Consider the following 18,072-nt stretch of genomic DNA (forward strand, 5'->3'; position numbering starts at 1 on the left):
AAGGGCACAACGGTGGAAGCCGGGAATTGAACCGACAACTTTCAGGCTACTGCACGCTAGCCCAGCTCCTTAACCACTACACTACCACCGCCCAAGTATGACCTGCTAAGGCCTGTACTAGTTGAGCAGGAGTGAGGAGGAGCACATGACACATATTCCAGTATGATCTAAAAAAAAATATGCAGCTTAAACAACCACAAAGAAACTGTGTACATGAGTAACACCAGGAGCAGCATTTTATTGGTGACTTTGTTTTTCGTCTGTTTGTTTTATGTTTGTTTTTGTTTGTTTTTTGTTTTTTTTAGACATTTGTGGATGTGGAAGGCTCTGGAGGAAAAATCCCTGTATGTTCATTATGGTTCCCTTTTGTCTTAATCCTGTCATGCAGATGACTGTTTATCATGTTGCACATACAGTACAGCATACAGTCATTTCTTACAGTATGGCTGGTTACACTGTTTTCAAGCAAAGAATACCTTGTAAATTTGCAAAAATATTTGTAGATATTGTTTCAATGGCTTATTATACTTGGTCATTAGACCTTGAGGAATTATGATCGCATGACGTGTTGTATTTCTGAAACAGGTTCGTCCGGGACCCCCAGGTCCTCCTGGACCACCAGGGCCACCTGGACCGCCGGGTTCTGAAGGAGATTCCAATGGATCCATTGGATCCAATGGACCTACTGGACCTAATGGAAGGCCCGGACGACCCGTAATGCCTCTATTGATCAGAATGTTTTTGAATGATCTGTTTGTCTGTTTGTGTTTTCAAACGCTCTTTAAAAAGGGGGGCAGTCAATAACCTATAAATCTATAAAGTGATAAGAACCTTTTTTAGTGCTGACTGACAACCTGGAAAGGGCTCCTCTTTGTGTGGATAAAGTTATTCTAACCAGGCCAAGCGCTCATCTTAACCATAACCCAATGTTATAACCTCTGTAGACATTAACTTAAATTTCTTGGCCTGTTTTCACCTGAAAGTGTCTGTGTGTCATTTTGTCAGGGATCTGCTGGGTCTCCAGGGAAACCAGGACTTCCCGGGCCACCAGGGCCAAGAGGAGAGAAGGTGGATTTGAATTCACACATTGCAATATTTTTTTGACATACTGTCAGTAGGGCCTAATTATGTCTGCCTGGTCACTTCTGTAAGAGTTGAAGCATGAGTAATGACATCCCTTAGGCGGGGATCACATCAGCCAGCGGCAAGCGGCAAACGTAACGCAATGCTCAGACCATGTTTTATCTCGTTCCTAAGCAACACAAATGGTTTGTCAATTGAATACGCTCGCGTTGTGCTTTGAAAGTTGAACCAAGTTCAACGCTCAGCTTGTTCAACGCTAGTGTTACGCCAGCGTTGCCACCGATCCGCTGCCGAACTATACAGAACAATAGGAAACCTGCCGCTTGCCGCTGGCTAATGTGATCCCTGCCTTAGTGTTATTTGTTCTTTTGAGTGTCTGTTCCAATTCACCTTTGCTGCAAGCCCAAGCATGAGTGTATGCATCCAGTTTTGTCTTCTTTCTGTTTAAAGCTACATTGTGTCATTTTTTGGGTCGATTCTTAACAAGGCTGGAGTCTGTTGCAATATACCATCTCACCGCTAGATGGGAGAATTTTCCCCCAAGAATTACCGTAACTCATGAAATTACAAAATGTAGCTTTAAAGATTGAACTGAAAATGTTGTGCTGGTCATCATCTTGTTTCTGCTCTTTCTGGTAGGGAGATTGTGGTACTGTGGGACTTGCTGGACCTGCAGGGGAGACTGTGAGTATCTAGGCAATATACGTGTACGGTATTTACTGTATACCTAATGAAGAGAATGGTTTCTCAATGTGTTCAACATTGTATTTATGTGTACACTATTGTATAATTCTGTGACACATCATGTCCTTAAAAACACCATGATATATACAATGCATTACATCTGACCTACTTTGCATCTGTCAGAAAATATTGGCCAAGATAATTAATTAACCTGGAGCTGTTTGTATCGGCTCAAAGTCAATATTTGGTCACAGTACTCCTGGGCAGTTGTTAACAGATATACCTTTCTATTCACTAACGGCGACTCTCTGAGAGCTATCACTTCATTAAGTGGAGCGTCATCAGAACAGAAGTTAATGTATTACCATGACGACTGTTCCTCATGTGGCCGGAATGATGATGATGATGATGAATTCTAGCAGTTCTTTTCAGGGGGAAAAAAAACACCCATCGGAATGTTGTCTTCACTTTTCCCTTTTAGCCGGACAGTTTTTCTGTCACTTCTCTTTTTTCCAACTGGCTGCCTTTCCTCTCCTCCTCAGCTGATACAGAGGTATACAGGGACCGGCATGTCTGTTTGAGACCTGCACTCTGCCGTTCCTCACAATTAATGCAGAATCGTAATTAACCATATGCCTGAATTCACAAGTTATTATGTGGACCACGGCATGTACTAATGACAAGCACTAAACAAATGCCTGAATACTAATTACTGGAAGCACTCTAATGAAAATTAATATGAATATGTACATTTATGATCCCACATGACATAAATTACCCAGGTTGAAATGCTTAATTACTAAAGACTGAAAAATGCATGACTATACAGTTACCATTCCACGTGACATGAATTACTCAGCAACTGACTCTGGTGTGAATCAAGGTCAGATCTGGGCAAAGACCATGGGAGATGGAACTCTCAGGAACACAACAGTTTTCTTAGAACAGCCTAACAGGTTTGATTATATATATATACATACAGAATTAGCAAGAATGGTCCTGTGAATTAGGACACTGACTATGGAATTTGATGCAGTCTAGTAATGTTGTGTCACTGGTGTTCACACTGAGGTGTTTACACTCCCACATATGAATTTCCCCACAAGTGAATGAAGCTCCCTCGTGCATGCTTTTGCAAATACCACTGTATATGGCCTCTTAGGTAAAGACACAGACAGACATGACGTCATAGAAGCCAGTTTTTCACTGGGTTTTCATTCAGACACTTACGTTTCACTTGAATTGACCTCACTGAAGCACTGTAGATATGACCACATTTGAATAGCTTGATAGTTTCCCTGATCTAATTATTTTCCGTCTATTTCCTTCTATCTAAGGGTGAACCAGGTGAGAGTGGATTGCCTGGACCCCCAGGTCCCATGGGACCATCTGGACCTTCTGGCCCGCCAGGGCCCCCTGGACCTCCTGGACAAGTCACCATTGTAAGTTCCTTCATCCTTCATCATTGGAAGTCTATGGATAAATACTACATTACCCATAATTCTCTGGGTTTTTCTTTTCTTCACTGGTACCAAGGAAGAATTTCACACAGAATTTCATACGATTTCCTTTGTAGCAATTAGACCATATAAGATCCATGAGTCATGTGGTTTTCTGTCTTTGCAGGAGCTTAATGGAACTGAAGTGACCCTCGTTCCAGGACCAGCTGGACCTCCTGGTCCTCCAGGACCAAATGTGAGGGTCTAACTAGACATGGTCAATGCAGAGGAGTGCAAATATACATAACTGTAACTTACATGACAGAGTGTAGATAGACAAAGTCTTCATTTATCCTCAAAATAGTTTTGTTCATTTTGCCCTTTATATATCACATATCAAATATATTATTCTCTCACAGGGCCCTCAAGGTATTCCAGGACTACCGGTAAGAGTCCACCCTAAAAAATAAAAAATCATGTAATTTCAAGTCTCAAATGACATTGTAACAGTGTACCTGTGAATCTGTATTCCTCCTCTGATCTTAGGGGAAAGCTGGATTCCCAGGAATTCCAGGCCAAAAAGGCAGTGAGGGTGAGCGGGGACGGGATGGCTTTCCAGGGATGGATGGCTTCCCTGGTAAACCGGTGAGTGAAGAAAAATACAGGGTGATCCCGCTGCATTGTGCATAGCTTAAAGGAGAACTCCGGCAATTTTTCACATAGATCTCCGTTTTTCAAGGTGACTGAGTACTGTCGGTATGAAAAAAAATGGAAAATAAATTGGCGCTACCTAGCTCGAGTTGTTGCAACAGGGCTACACTCTGGGGGCTTAATTATAAAATGCCCATCCTTTTAGTGACTTATAGGAATGTCAAGTACGTTTAGCTGTCCGTCACGTGACCATATATCATTAAAATGAATTTGAAGGTACAAAAACAAGATGACTTGAAAAAGCTAACCAATTGTTGCTGACTGTTGCCATTAACTATTTTGATGGGGAGTGCTTTTTAGGAATTTCTTTGTGAAAGCTGGGTTAAACATAGGATGTTAATGGATGAATTTATCCTAATATGTTGCTCCTGTAACATTTCAGGGGGATAAAGGAGAACGAGGGTTCAGGGGTGAAAAGGTGAGTGCTGAATTGTTGACCTGAGGTTCTGAAATTAGAGATAGGGTTATTTTATATGATAGTGATGCATTTGTCTAAATCCTTCCAGTTGTTAATTCTGAATCTGAATCCGAGTCGTCTAGTTCTTAATCATGAATTCATACTTGCTCACCTCTAATCACACTTTTTTTATTAGCTTCCTTGGTGAAGGTAATGATGTGTAGCGATGTGTAGCTTGTGTAGAAATCCACAGACTTCTTCTGTGTCTGACTATATTGTGTGTGTGCATGCATGGTGTGTGTGTGTGTGTGTGTGTGTGTGTGTGTGTGTGTGTGTGTGTGTGTGTGTGTGTGTGTGTGTGTGTGTGTGTGTGCGTGCGTGCGTGTGTGACCTATAGGGGGACTCAGGCAGGGACGGGGGTCCACCAGGGCCTCCTGGGCCTCCAGGACCACCAGGGGAGATTCTCATCCAGAATATTGGAGACGTGAGTTTATGTACACTCACACAAACACATGGACGTATACACACAAATGTGAGTGCACACACTCACTGTTTACTAAAAGGTCTATCGCTTCATGTGTACACACAAGTAGTATCAGCTGTTCACAGTTTTGGTCTGATATTTCTGTAATTACTTCTCAGCATGAGGGAGCTGTTGGAGTCTCTGGACCACCGGTAAGAATATATGGTTGGATGGAGGATGGATGGATGGAGAGATGTACAGACAGATGGATAGATCAAGGATTATGTGATATTGCAAAAGAAAAGAACATAGTTATTGAATCACTCCATCAATGGCTGTATATTTACTTTTTGTCGTCGTTTTTTAGGGTCAGCCTGGTATTCCTGGTCGGGCAGGTTTCCCTGTAAGTTTTTTTTTTTACCCCCAGATTCTAAATTCCATCAATTTCAACATAATTGTTACAATAGCTATTCTGGAATAGATGTCATCTTTCTACATAATGAAGGTGAAAATGAACTGAATGAGATATGTTTAAGAATTAAATACCTATTTGTATCTCCCATTCTATGTCAGGGTCCAATGGGACCAAAAGGAGACAGAGGGCACCCAGGGCAGCCAGGTGTCCCTACTAAGGTAAGACACATACCGCTGATGTTATCAACCATGAGATTGGTTTCAGTCATTTGAGACTATTTTCCAGACTTGCATTATTCATACTGAGGGGCATGGAAGAAGTAGAGATTTAAATGAAGATCTTCGGTATCTTGCTGATCATGCTGAATGTGGAGTAATTGTTAAATAATATTGTGGTGGTCACTGGGGGGCTGATCACAGCTGTATACTAGTAGCAAAGATCCTTGATTACTCCGCTTTAACCCTCTCTGCTAGTAGCCTCCACAGTCCTCCACAGTTATGTACCGTATACTAGTAGAATACTAGCTTGATAAGTATAATGATATCAATGAGTGTCGTCAGTCATTATCAATATGTCTAAAATATTGACTCAATTGTTGATACTGAACCACACAGGGCCAGAAAGGAGAACCAGGTGTGATTCTGGCAGCAGATGGAACTCCTTTGTATCTGGGATTGACCGGACAGCCGGTAAGTGGACAGGACTGTGTATGTTGGGCTCCTACAGTACAAGTTGGGCGTAAGTCAGTAGATCCATTTGCATGGGAAACAAAGTAATCATCAAACCTCAAGACAAAGGCATTAAAATTTGATTTCATCCAGTCTGTTACAATTTCTAAGATCCTCTTCTGACTGTCTATTTTTTTCCTTATAGTTGTGAGTTTGTTCTTTGTGCATAATTATGGTCATTTGATTAATTCAATGTGTAAATAAGTATGTATAACATGTGAATCGTGTTTAATGTATAGATTTCTTTAATGTATGGCTGATGCTTTTAGGGAGAGTCTGGACAAATGGGGCCAATTGGACCTCCGGTGAGTGAAATTTAGAGTGGGAAATGGTTGGGAAATACTGCCATTGGAAGTTTATCAGTAAGTTGAGTGATATTTAGTAGACACTTTCACTCAAAGCGACACAGACTTGAAACGGTGGGAATCAAACCCAGGACAACCGATTGTCGGTGACGTTACCTGTTGTTGTTGTTGTTATGTTAGGCTAATATAGGCTATTTGAATTCTAAACTATTCATCAACTATTCTTTGATGATAATCTCATGATTACTGTTATTGTTGTAAGTTGCTTTGGACAAAAGTGTCTGCCAAGAAACATAAACACATGTAGAAAAAAGGTATATTGGCTGATATCTAAATGCCATGTCTTAGCTCTCATCAACATGTGTCTATGAATATCAGTGAATGAATGCTTTAACTTCTTTTGAGTTGTCATATGCCTTTGTACATTATATGATATTTCAGCTATTAATTTCCATTCTATTGTGTGTGTGTGTGTGTGTGTGTGTGTGTGTGTGTGTGTGTGTGTGTGTGTGTGCACGCACGCATATCTTTAGGGTATACCCGGCCTTCACGGACAGAAGGGGGAAATAGGGATTCCAGGCAGACCGGTAAGCACACAGCAGAAACAAGTGCCTTATAGGCTAAGCAGTCTGGATCTTGTGGAAGCGGATTCAAGTTCATAGCCTTAAGCAGGCAAATTCATGTCATTCCTCAGAATGACTCATTTTCTGACGTGTAAGGGTAATTATTGTGTGTGTGTGTTGCTCGATTCAGGGGCGTCCGGGTCTGAACGGGCTGAAAGGAGAGAAGGGAGACTCCTCAGGTGGTTTTGGTGGACATAGCTTTCCGGTGAGGAATGCCTGTATTACAAATGCAGTACAATACAAATGCTTATAGGTTGATATTGTTCATCGTCATGTATTGTACCATATACTGTCATGCCCACGTCCATTGCCAACCAGCCCTGCCCATGCCCATGCCTTGTCTTCCAAAGGACTTTATTTATTTATTTATGTATTTATTGATTGTGCAATGCCAAGACATCATCAACAAATGTAGGAATGTAATGAAATGAAGCATCAGGGCCTGGCTAACACAGTACCTCCAGCATAGTATTGTGTTCATTTGTACTATAAATATCAGATTTGCCATGGCAAAATGATCCCAATCAGAATCAGATTAGTTTGGCCAACCGAGTTAGCACACACACCACCGATGGTGTCTTTCTAGCATTACAGACAATATTACATTACATTACATTACATTTAGCAGACACTTCTTGACCAAAGCGACTTACATATGTCAGCTATATTACAATGGATTACATTGTCCCTGGAGCAACTTGGGGTTGCTCAAGGCCACAACGGTGGAAGCCGGGAGTTGAACCGACAACTTTCAGGCTACTGCCTGCTAGCCCAGCTCCACTACACTACTCTACCACCACCCAATATGTATAGACAATACACATTGCAGTATCTAGACAGTATAACACATTTATTATTCAGCACACATTTCACATCATGTCCCATCTCATCTCTTCTCCAGGGTCTCCCAGGGCCTCCCGGACCTCCAGGGCCCCCGGGCCCCCCGGGGCCTGTTCTGTCTTTGGACAGATTCTCTGTGAGTCGGCATCAAAAAACGGTTTCATTATAACATTATTGTCTTAGGGGAGTGGTTCTTTTATAGGTTGGTCTTCTCATGGGAACTATTTTTTTTTTATAGTCGCGTGAAGATACATCCCGGGGGTATCAACCAGGTAAGCTCTTACTATTGGTCTTATTTGGAATCATTTTGAAATTATTTTGTGAGAAAAGGATGGCTGACATGACATGGATTGCAGCCATTGAGAGTGCCCTTAAAGGAGTCATAGATTGCAGCCATTGAGAGTGCCCTTAAAGGAGTCATAGATTGCAGCCATTGAGAGTGCCCTTAAAGGAGTCTTAGATTGCAGCCATTGAGAGTGCCTTTAAAGGAGTCATAGATTGCAGCCATTGGGTGTCTTAGATTGGTAGAGTCTTGTCTAGTATGGCCATCATCACACATGATCTGTTTCTCTCCTCTGCAGGCCAAAAAGGAGAGAAGGGAGACCGAGGAGTTCCGGGCATTCCAGGGTTCTCAGGTAAAGGCCACTCGTCTCCCCTCACAGGCCACAACCGCAGGCAGGCTGTGAGAGGTTAACTAAGGTCACAGGTTTAGCTCAGGGAGTAGTTAAGACATGCGCTACTGTAACTTTACCTGTTTTTCCCACCTGATGACTAGCGTTTCCCACCGGATTTCTGCATGCCTTAAGGATATTTCAGCCTGGATGAAAGATCGGCACCTTCAGCTTAATCTCTCAAAAACAGAGTTTTTGGTGTTTCCAGCTAAAACAGCTATTCCCCAACAGATTAACATCCAGCTTGACTCAACTTCACTGACCCCAACTAGATTGGCACGTAACTTGGGCGTTGTAATTGATGACTGACTTAACTTCTCTGAGCATGTAGCTTCTAGTGCTAAATCATGTCGGTTTATGCTTTACAACATTAGGAAGATCAAACCTTATCTGACACAAGATTCCACACAACTTCTTGTTCAGAACATGGTCATCTCTAAGCTGGACTATTGTAATTCACCCTTAGCTGCTTTACCCGCTTGTGTAATAAGATCATTACAGCTGATTCAGAATGCTGGAGCACGCCTGGTCTTCAATCAGCCAAACAGGACACATGTAACTCCTCTCCTAGTTACTCTCCATTGGCTCCCTATAGTAGCCAGAATTAAATTTATCTCATTAAATTAAATCAATTAAATCTCTCACTTTGGCCTATAGGACACTGACTGGATCTGCTCCTAGTTTTTTTAATTCAATAATCAAGCCTTTCATCCCTCTGTTATGTCGACCAGTCCTAAAAACTAGGTCTAATTCAAGACTAATTCAATTCCTCAGTGGTTCCATGTTGGTGGAATGAGTTGCCCGTTCCTGTGGTAGTTTTGGGTCGTTTAAGAGGGGTCTAAAGACATTCCTGTTCAACATGTTGTAGTTGTTTAAGCGCTTATGTGTTATGGTTTGTATAATATTTTCATTAGGCTGTTGATTAATTTACATTATTGTTTAGGTACAGGAGCGTTATGGCAGAGTCAGTGCCCCTCAAAAGGGAACATTTAAGACCCATTTCACATCAGACTACACAAAAGTGTACCCAATTGTCTCATAAGAGTAAAACATAATGATAGTATTGCACACTGCACTGTTTGTAACAGTGACTTTAGCATTGCTCATGGCGGGTTAAATGATTGCAAAAGACTTGTTGAGGTGAGTTTAACTTTTTTTTTTTTTTTTTTAACTAAAATTTCATTTGCATATTACTCAGGCCTATACTAGATGGCTAGTTGCCAAGGCTACATGAAAAGGCCAAACTACCAAAATCTACACATTTTACTATCACAATTTCTATCAATAGGCCTTCCTTATTTGGTGTACTGACTAGACATTATTGAACAAACATCTGCATTTCAGTATCTAAGTAAGTTAGGTTGGGATGTCTGCTATACATTGTTGGCATTACTGTTAAAATGCACTTCCAGTATAGTGAGTATTGGCAAAACCGGTTATCATTTTTATGTTTGAGGCGGTGGGGGTGTTGTCGGCAGCTGCTGAAAGTAACTAATAAAGTAACTTGTAATCTAACTTAGTTACTTTTAAAATCAAGTAATCAGTAAAGTAACTAAGTTACTTTTTAAAGGAGTAATCAGTAATCAGATTACTTTTTCAAGGTAACTGTGGCAACACTGCTTACATGACATAACTCATTTTGAATAAACTGAATGAATGGTAGGCTTATTATGTAAGGGCTATTGTCCATTCCTGTTTAAACAATTACAAACAGGACAGAAGATGTGGTATTAGTATACAGCTATGTAGGTAGGTGCTGTCTTTCAATATTCTAGTGTATTAACCAGGTGCCGTCTTTTGTCTGCAGGTGGCACAGAAGGCTTTGACTACAATGCTTATTTGGTAAAAATATTCTACTATTCTATTTTTATAGAACAATGAAAGGGACATAGTGAAAGCTTCACCAAGTCACAGACAACAGTACTCTATCTAACAAGTGTGTGTGTGTGTGTGTGTGTGTGTGTGTTTTAGACCCAGCTGAAAGGTGAAAGGGGAGAGCCAGGTATGAAAGGAGAGAAGGGAGAGGCAGGTGGCGGAGGGTACTATGACTCACGGTACAGTGGAATCGCTGGGCCTCCCGGTCCCCCAGGACCACAGGTACGGACAAAAGTCTCAGCATAAAGATCTATAATCCAGCAGCTGATCCTAAATCCACATCCATATCTTTACTTTATAATAGTCTCTGTAATTTTATGCATTTAATTTATTTAATTTTAAACATTTTATGAATAAATTAAGAATTATATAGTTGACATTGCATCTATTTAAGTTTAGCAATTAAATATTTAATCATTTAAATGCTTTTTGTTACCGGTGTTGTGTTGATTGTGTGGTTCAGCTCTACATTGGCCTGGGCAGAAACCTGTCAATTTGTAGCACTTCAGATGCTAGCAAGGAGGCTGCAACTCATGCCCTCTGCCACAGCACTACCTGCTGACCACACACTTGGTGTAACAAGTTGAACAGTCTTCTCCAAAAAACGCTGTTTTCAGGGTCCTAAAGGAGACTCCATACGGGGTTCACCAGGCCCCGCAGGGCCTCCAGGCCATCCAGGATACGGTCGCCCAGGAATCCCAGGACCTCCAGGACCTCCAGGACCCCCAGGGATCGGTCTACCTGGAGCCCATCGAACCTCTCCTGGTGAGGCCGTCTTGCTTGGTTACAGTAGCTCACAAGTTCTAATACATGCAGCACCCCAACTCTCAGCTAGTCAGCTATTTCTGACAGAGCTTCTGAAGGGACAAAAACAATCCTTTCAGAAACTTTCACATACAGACCAGGTTTCGTGTGCTCACCAGAATCACAGAACCCCTATGAGATAATGGAAAGAAATGTTTCCGGTGTGCACTTGCACGTGTTCCCCCTAAAGGGGGCTGCGATTTCCAATCAAAGAACCGAACGGCTTAAGCACAAAATATTGTGGTAGTTGTATTTCCATATTTTTTTTATTTTCTGTATAGGCATTGCAAAGATACCTATTGATAAAAATACTTCATAAAATAAACCAGTGTGTTTTCTTTACCTGCAGTTGTAAATGCCCCAGGTCCTCCTGGCCCACCTGGCCCCCCTGGCATCCCTGGGTTAGGCGCGGGGGTGAGTATGGACCCCAACTTTAACAGAAATATGGATCAGAGAAGGACACAAGCTAGACAATCATCGATGATCATTGGTTCAAGAAGATGAACCAGATAGCTCCCATAGCTATACACACCATAGCTATCCACACCTGATAGCTCCCATTCACAGTTTTTGTGAAAGTCTGAGGAAGAGCCACATGGCTCAAAACGTCACAAACAAAATTAAAAAAAAACTGTGAATGGTAGGTATCTGGTGTGCGGATCATGCCTTATTCTTCTTGGGTACTTTTGTACTGTATCCTGCACTATTCAAATTTTGGCCTGGGATGTGCGTGGCCTTAAACTGTTTCTTGATGTTTCATTGGGTGCCTACTCATGAAGCATGGACCTAGCATAAAGTCCCATTCCCATATACAGCTATTTCATTCTAGAGATGTGTTAGTGTCAAAAGACAGATGCACAGAGACACTTTACTCTAAATTTACACTCTTCATGGGCTCTTTGTAGGTTATAATTTTGAGGACTTATGACAGCATGGCCTCTGCCTCAAGACAACAGCCTGAGGGGACTTTGGTCTACATCTCAGACAACACAGACCTGTACATACGAGTGCGAGACGGTTGCCGAAAAGTACAGGTACATAGCTAGATGCAGTTTCTGATTGTCCTGCATTCTGTGAGTTAATTTCTGTAATGTATGTTTATGTCTGAGCTCATCTATAATATCTATATGTAATAATAACAGTCACTGTCTCATTTCAGCTTGGTGAATATACCCCCTTCCCTAGAGAGGTAAGTTATGGTATTACAGTACTGGTACATGTGAGTCACTACTAGACTAGACAGATTACTGGAACGTTATATCATTGCATTACCAATGCATTACCTTAGTAATAGTGCACAGTTCATTTTGCACTCATCAGTTTCTCTGGCCATCCACAGGAAAACCAGGTGGCAGCTGTCAACCCTCCCCCAGTGGTGCACTATCCTCCGGATTACACACAGGAGACGGGAGCGTCCTCATCCTCTGAGGGAGCAGCTCCACACTCTGAGGGCCAGTACCCTGTTCTTCCTGAGCCCGTGAACCCTCCCCGACATGGGTACCCTCTCTATCCAGGGTACCCTAATCAATCAGGATACCCTTATCCTGGGGTGCACACGGGCACATCATCCGGAACCCAACCGCACCAACCCACAGATACCAGGTACTCCTCGTCACAGCCTGATGGACGCTATCCGTATCAACGCTATCCGGACCAACGCTATCCAGATGGACGCTATCCGGACGGACGCTATCCAGATGGACGCTATCTCGACGAACGCCAACCAGACCGTCGCTATCCCAATAGCCGACATCCCAGCAGCCCAGACCGAAGGCCCAGTGAGCCCCAGTCCCCCACCCATGAGCACAGGGCTGGACTTGCTGTAAGCACATCCTTCACATCCTTCACTTTTTCATCGTTCTATCTGTATCTTTACTAATAATTGAATAATAGTTCACTGAAGACTGGGCTGAATATGGATTTACTGGATAATGTACTTGGTCAAAGACCAAGTGACAGGCGGATTGAATTCAGTAACACCTATGCTAAAACAAAATGAGTAATTGTTCTCAATTATTAATTAATTTGTAATAAAGGTCATTATTTAATGAATCAGCCTACTGTACTGTACTTTACTGTACACAGGAAATCAAGTACATTAGAAGTACTAAGAACTGTTTGTTCCAGAAAAAGAAAGAAGGTCTCATTTTACAAACACACAATAAAGCTGTACAATAAGACATCTAAATCCTACAGAGTCACTATGCAGAGTTTTGATAACACTGATCATGTCTGTGTTATCTTCTTGAACAGCTGCACCTGATCGCCCTGAACCACCCCCAGGAGGGTAACATGAGGGGCATCCGAGGGGCCGACCACGAGTGCTTCACACAGGCGCAGGCTATCGGCATGAAGGGAACATTCCGGGCGTTCCTGTCGTCACGGCTGCAGGATCTGTACAGTATCGTGCGCAGGCCCGACAGGGAGCGAATTCCCATCGTCAACCTGAAGGTAAGAGGAAACTAATAGGGGTGTAAAGGCACGTGTATTTGTACTGAACCATTCAGGTACAGGATGTTAGGCTTAATAAAGGATGTGTACCAAATGTACTGAATGCAGTCTATGATAGCAATCAACAGCAGGCTTTTTTTTGGCTTTGGACCATGTTTCAAATTTGAGTTCCCACACAAACATATTGAATGGCGTACCATATGTCAGTTTAGTCAATTAACAACAAAAAAAATTTTTTTTTACACCTCTCCAAAATACTACAGTATTCCTGTTGTGCATCAGCAGTGAATTTTAGGCTTGCAGTACCTACAGGCTTACTCTAACGAAAATGAACTGAACCATGACTTCAAAACTGAAGTACACACTGAACCGTGATTTTTGTGTACCATTACACCCCAAAAAACTGAGTAATCATCCTTTGAGATATTAGAGATATTGCTGAGTTATTATTAGGCTACAGAAATGCTCTTTATTTTGCCCCCTATAGAGGATGAAATAGAAACACAGCTCTGGCAACAGTAAATAAGAAATGGCTTCCAAAAATAGGTTTAGAATAAATTAAAAATCTGCTGGTGTACTGTATGTGAACTATTAATTATAATGGCATATAAATAATACCATATGAATTGTTTGTGTACCTAGGTTAGCATTGTTATTCATTGTGATTTTTTGTGTAATTTTGTCTTGCCGGGACCCATCAGGATGAAGAGCTTTTCAGCAGCTGGGAGTCCATCTTCAGCGAATCGGAGGGCAAGATGAGGGACAACGTGACCATCTACTCATTTGATGGCAGGGATGTTCTCACCCATGATGCTTGGTGAGTGAACATGACCTTGAATGAAGATGTCCTTATGCTCCTTGTTCTTCTGCTGTAACAAAAAATCCACCTCTGTTCTGACCTTATAAATGTTTTTGTGTGAATATTTGCTATTTTTGCTAAACTCAAAACCACAAAACCTTACACCAAACCTGCAAAGTTGACTCCATCTGGCACATTTACAGCAAGATGTCAACCAAAAACATGCTGTCAATTAAATTAAAAAACAAACAATAGTACTAAAACCAGAGGTGGAAAAAGTATGAAAATATTGTACTCAAGTAAAAGTACCAATACCTTGATAAAATATTACTCAAGTACAAGTTAAAATACCGATCTGAAAATGTACTCAAGTAAAAGTAAAAAGTAGTTCATTTAAAATGCCCTTCCGCGGCAAAATGTTGACATGTGAATACATTGAGCCAATCATGTGGTGTGTTGTAAAATACATTGAGCCAATCGTGTGGTGTGCTGTGCTGTGAAGACATCGTGCCAATCATCTGTTGTGATCTCGCTGCTGGAGCAAGATTGGTGTCGTGAAGCCTTACGCACACGCATTTCTGCCGAAATAGATGCACGATAAGTGCCCAAAAAGTGTTGCAATATGGCCGCCGAGTGGCGGTACTTGCCTGATAAGGATGTTAAGAAATGGAGATCTATGTGAAAAATCACCTCCTTTAAGTTCTTTAAGTTTGAGCAGTAGTTGATTTTCAAAGTTAGTTGGACTTATCCTTGGGTCGCTTTGCAGTGAACAGTAATCCAGCACAACTGAAAAGCCCCTCACAGGCAGCTGAGGCCGGCAGGCCAATGTTGAGTTGCAGAGAGTTTGGAAACGAGCAGAAGGTTCAGCAGATTAAAGGGCGTCGAACTGGGGGGGAAAGTGGGAAGTATAGGGCAATGGAGGAGAGGGCCCTTGAAAAGTGGAATACAGGGGGCACATTTTCATCAGGCATTAGTAATAACTCAGGTAATCCACACATAAAAAATCCAAACAACTCCATAAGTAGAGTCATGTGTAATGAAGTGAAATTTAAAATACCGATTTTATAAACTACTTAAAAAATACAAAATACACAGAAAAACTACTCAATACAGTAACGTGAGTAAATGTATTTCGTTACTTTCCACCTCTGACTAAAACTGCTGTGATGACATAACATTGGAGTGGTGGTTGTGTGTTTTTGAAGGCCGGAGAAGATGTTGTGGCACGGCTCGAGCACGCGGGGCCAGCGCATCACCGACAGCTACTGCGAGACGTGGCGTGAGGCCAATCACGCCCTCACAGGGATGTCCTCCTCGCTCCAAGATGGCCGCCTTCTGCAGCAGACACAGCGCAGCTGCACCAACTCCTACGTGCTGCTGTGCATCGAGAACAGCTCCATTGCCTAATCGCCTTGGCAACCGCCTCCTTTCCCCAAATACCTGTTCCTAGTGGTTCTTAATGCAGACCCACACTACACTGGCCTTTTTTAAAAATGATGCCATCGCTCCTTAACTGTGTGATTTAGAGCATAGAAACATCAGTGGCAACAGGCATTGTGTGTAAATCTATTAAGTGAGCTAGTTCTGTTTCCTCGAGTAAAAAAGTGCCTTCACCTCCTGTTAGGTGTTGACTGGATTTAGCCATAGTCGTCCTGGCACATTTAAAAATCCATTGGTGTCCCTTAGCAATTACAATCTAAGTTTTGTGTATTAAGATCTTTTTTTAAGTGTTCTTGTCAAGTGTCCCTTTAAGATGACTGACCGTAACTGTGTACAAATGGCCTGTCCTGAATTTATGTGTTTGGACAGATGTCTGTAACATCAGGGGGTGGTTTTGGCTGGGGTCAGGGCTCACAATCACACATTCCAAAACAAAATGGTTGTCTTGGTGTACTCGGGGCCAAACAGCATTGTATCACACTGTGCTATTCTGTGGGCCTTGTAAACAGCACTACTTTGGAGCCATCTGCCAGGAAGAGAGCTCCCCCTCGGTTTAGGACAGTGGTTATCCATTCCATTTCACTCCACTCACTTCACTGCAGTGGTGTAGTCTCTGTGATATGCCCATTTAAAAAGCTTCAAGATTTTTGTATAAGCACTTCAAAATACCCAAGGATATGTATGTATCAACATACATTTGTGTTAAAATTTTGACATGAGATATTTTTTGCAAAAATAAATGTGAGTCATTTGAACGCTGGATATAAAAAAAACACACTCTTGTCCAATAAGGCAGCACTCTCCCACTTGTAACCCACTACAGGCTACCTTAGCAATATCACAGTATACTCACTACAGCAAACTAGACTACACCACTGCTTCAATACCCCAATTTGGGGACATACTTACAATTTCTTTTTTTTTTTTATCTTCGCTAAAATTAAGGACTGGAATGGCCACTCATACGCAGTTACATTTGGTTAGTGCACTGAGTATATTGTTTTGTATGTACTGTATTTGTATACATAGCTACCACTGTCTGAATACAACTGTCACTGAGCCAAGCTCAAGTCCATGAGGAAACAAGACTTATACAAACTTCTGGTAGAGAAAGTAGAAAGACAACAGCAATAAAGCATCTGATTTATTTGTACCCGATTACGCTTAACATTACAAACTTTACAAGTATCACCTGTGCTAGTGTAACGTTTTTAGTATGGATTGCTTTATATGTTTACATAAGGCTCTTTCTGGTTAACCAACGAGGTGATGAACAGGTTTTGATTGGCGTTGTCGTGTTTGTGTGCTTGTGATTTGTGACGATGTTAAGCTGCCTTCTGACCAAAGATACAGGGTTGGCACTAGGGCCAATAGTTTCAAGGTGCAGACAGCATTGAAAGTGCAAGAGAGACTGACACTATTGGAATGGGTTGTACATGGAAAAGAATGCTTGTTTATTTTTGTACATGTATTTTAATTCACATTTTTTAAAACAGCTTTTTCATCTTTGTAGTGTTGTTTCTCATATTAACATACTTGGTATTTTGTAGTTACACTTTTTTACTCCTCCAGGAATATTTAGATGAAATATTTATTTCTGAAGATACTGCAACCATAACCGTAAGTTAGTGTTTTGCTGTTTTCGGAGTCACAATTTAGGCTACATCAGGAAAAAAGACTTGGACAATCCATACAACTTTACCTACAACCCGCTAGCTTTATTCCTTTTACTACTTAAGCTTTTTGACGTTATTCGAAGACAAGGGTTTGAAAATATGTATTACAGTTCCAGATTAACAACAGTTCAGGCTTAGTGAACTAACACATTCCACAGTCATGACTGCTACTACTGTTTATGAAAGTGTACCAAAATATGATCTAAAACATGTTGCTACTAGTTAGGAAAACATACTGATTGATAAGATAATTATAAGCATATTGTTGTTTTATGTTTTATGCTGAGGCTGAATTTCCAGTCACATCTTTTTGCCACTGTAAAGCCTACAGTGGGAATCCAATGTACTGTACAATGCTAATGCTAATCATGTCTATATAATACACACTACACACATTTCACAGTTTCCCTGAGGTTTAATTCATACCCACAACTTCAGCCCACCATGTGCACTGCCAAAAAATGTGTGAGACTATTTTTCACCGAAGTCATTGGTAATCATTCACAGTTTAGAAATGTATGAGCTTACTCCAAGGCACTGTAACTTTTCTAATAAATGTTTTCCCACAATTTTACAATTATACACAGTGGTCATTCAATGTGCTAGCAGTTATAGCAAGTTGTCCGTCATTTGAGGCTTCCAGCTTATTCGGGGTGGGTGGTCAGTGG

At 41.5% G+C, this 18,072-nt stretch overlaps 1 protein-coding gene across 6 annotated transcripts in view; it reads left to right on the forward strand.

Annotated features, from left to right (window-relative positions):
- The window catches only part of col18a1b (collagen type XVIII alpha 1 chain b), a 51,183-nt gene extending 33,197 nt beyond the window's left edge, over positions 1-17,986 (forward strand). For all 6 annotated transcript variants that reach the window (XM_042079799.1, XM_042079800.1, XM_042079797.1 and 3 more), the window contains exons 12-42: positions 306-344; positions 586-714; positions 1,006-1,068; positions 1,723-1,767; positions 2,249-2,320; positions 3,105-3,209; positions 3,394-3,462; positions 3,626-3,652; positions 3,753-3,851; positions 4,300-4,335; positions 4,712-4,798; positions 4,957-4,989; positions 5,145-5,180; positions 5,351-5,410; positions 5,807-5,881; positions 6,190-6,225; positions 6,759-6,812; positions 6,979-7,053; positions 7,750-7,824; positions 7,927-7,960; positions 8,270-8,323; positions 10,167-10,201; positions 10,331-10,456; positions 10,852-10,999; positions 11,388-11,452; positions 11,944-12,072; positions 12,198-12,227; positions 12,378-12,860; positions 13,292-13,489; positions 14,191-14,306; positions 15,494-17,986. In XM_042079799.1, the coding sequence (XP_041935733.1) occupies positions 306-344; positions 586-714; positions 1,006-1,068; positions 1,723-1,767; positions 2,249-2,320; positions 3,105-3,209; positions 3,394-3,462; positions 3,626-3,652; positions 3,753-3,851; positions 4,300-4,335; positions 4,712-4,798; positions 4,957-4,989; positions 5,145-5,180; positions 5,351-5,410; positions 5,807-5,881; positions 6,190-6,225; positions 6,759-6,812; positions 6,979-7,053; positions 7,750-7,824; positions 7,927-7,960; positions 8,270-8,323; positions 10,167-10,201; positions 10,331-10,456; positions 10,852-10,999; positions 11,388-11,452; positions 11,944-12,072; positions 12,198-12,227; positions 12,378-12,860; positions 13,292-13,489; positions 14,191-14,306; positions 15,494-15,695 (2,835 nt within the window). In that variant the 3' untranslated portion in view covers positions 15,696-17,986. The remainder of the gene's footprint in view (positions 1-305; positions 345-585; positions 715-1,005; positions 1,069-1,722; positions 1,768-2,248; positions 2,321-3,104; positions 3,210-3,393; positions 3,463-3,625; positions 3,653-3,752; positions 3,852-4,299; positions 4,336-4,711; positions 4,799-4,956; positions 4,990-5,144; positions 5,181-5,350; positions 5,411-5,806; positions 5,882-6,189; positions 6,226-6,758; positions 6,813-6,978; positions 7,054-7,749; positions 7,825-7,926; positions 7,961-8,269; positions 8,324-10,166; positions 10,202-10,330; positions 10,457-10,851; positions 11,000-11,387; positions 11,453-11,943; positions 12,073-12,197; positions 12,228-12,377; positions 12,861-13,291; positions 13,490-14,190; positions 14,307-15,493) is intronic.
- Positions 17,987-18,072: the final 86 nt, after the last annotated feature.

Source organism: Alosa sapidissima, chromosome 23, assembly GCF_018492685.1.
Source record: "Alosa sapidissima isolate fAloSap1 chromosome 23, fAloSap1.pri, whole genome shotgun sequence".
Taxonomy (NCBI): Eukaryota; Metazoa; Chordata; class Actinopteri; order Clupeiformes; family Clupeidae; genus Alosa; species Alosa sapidissima.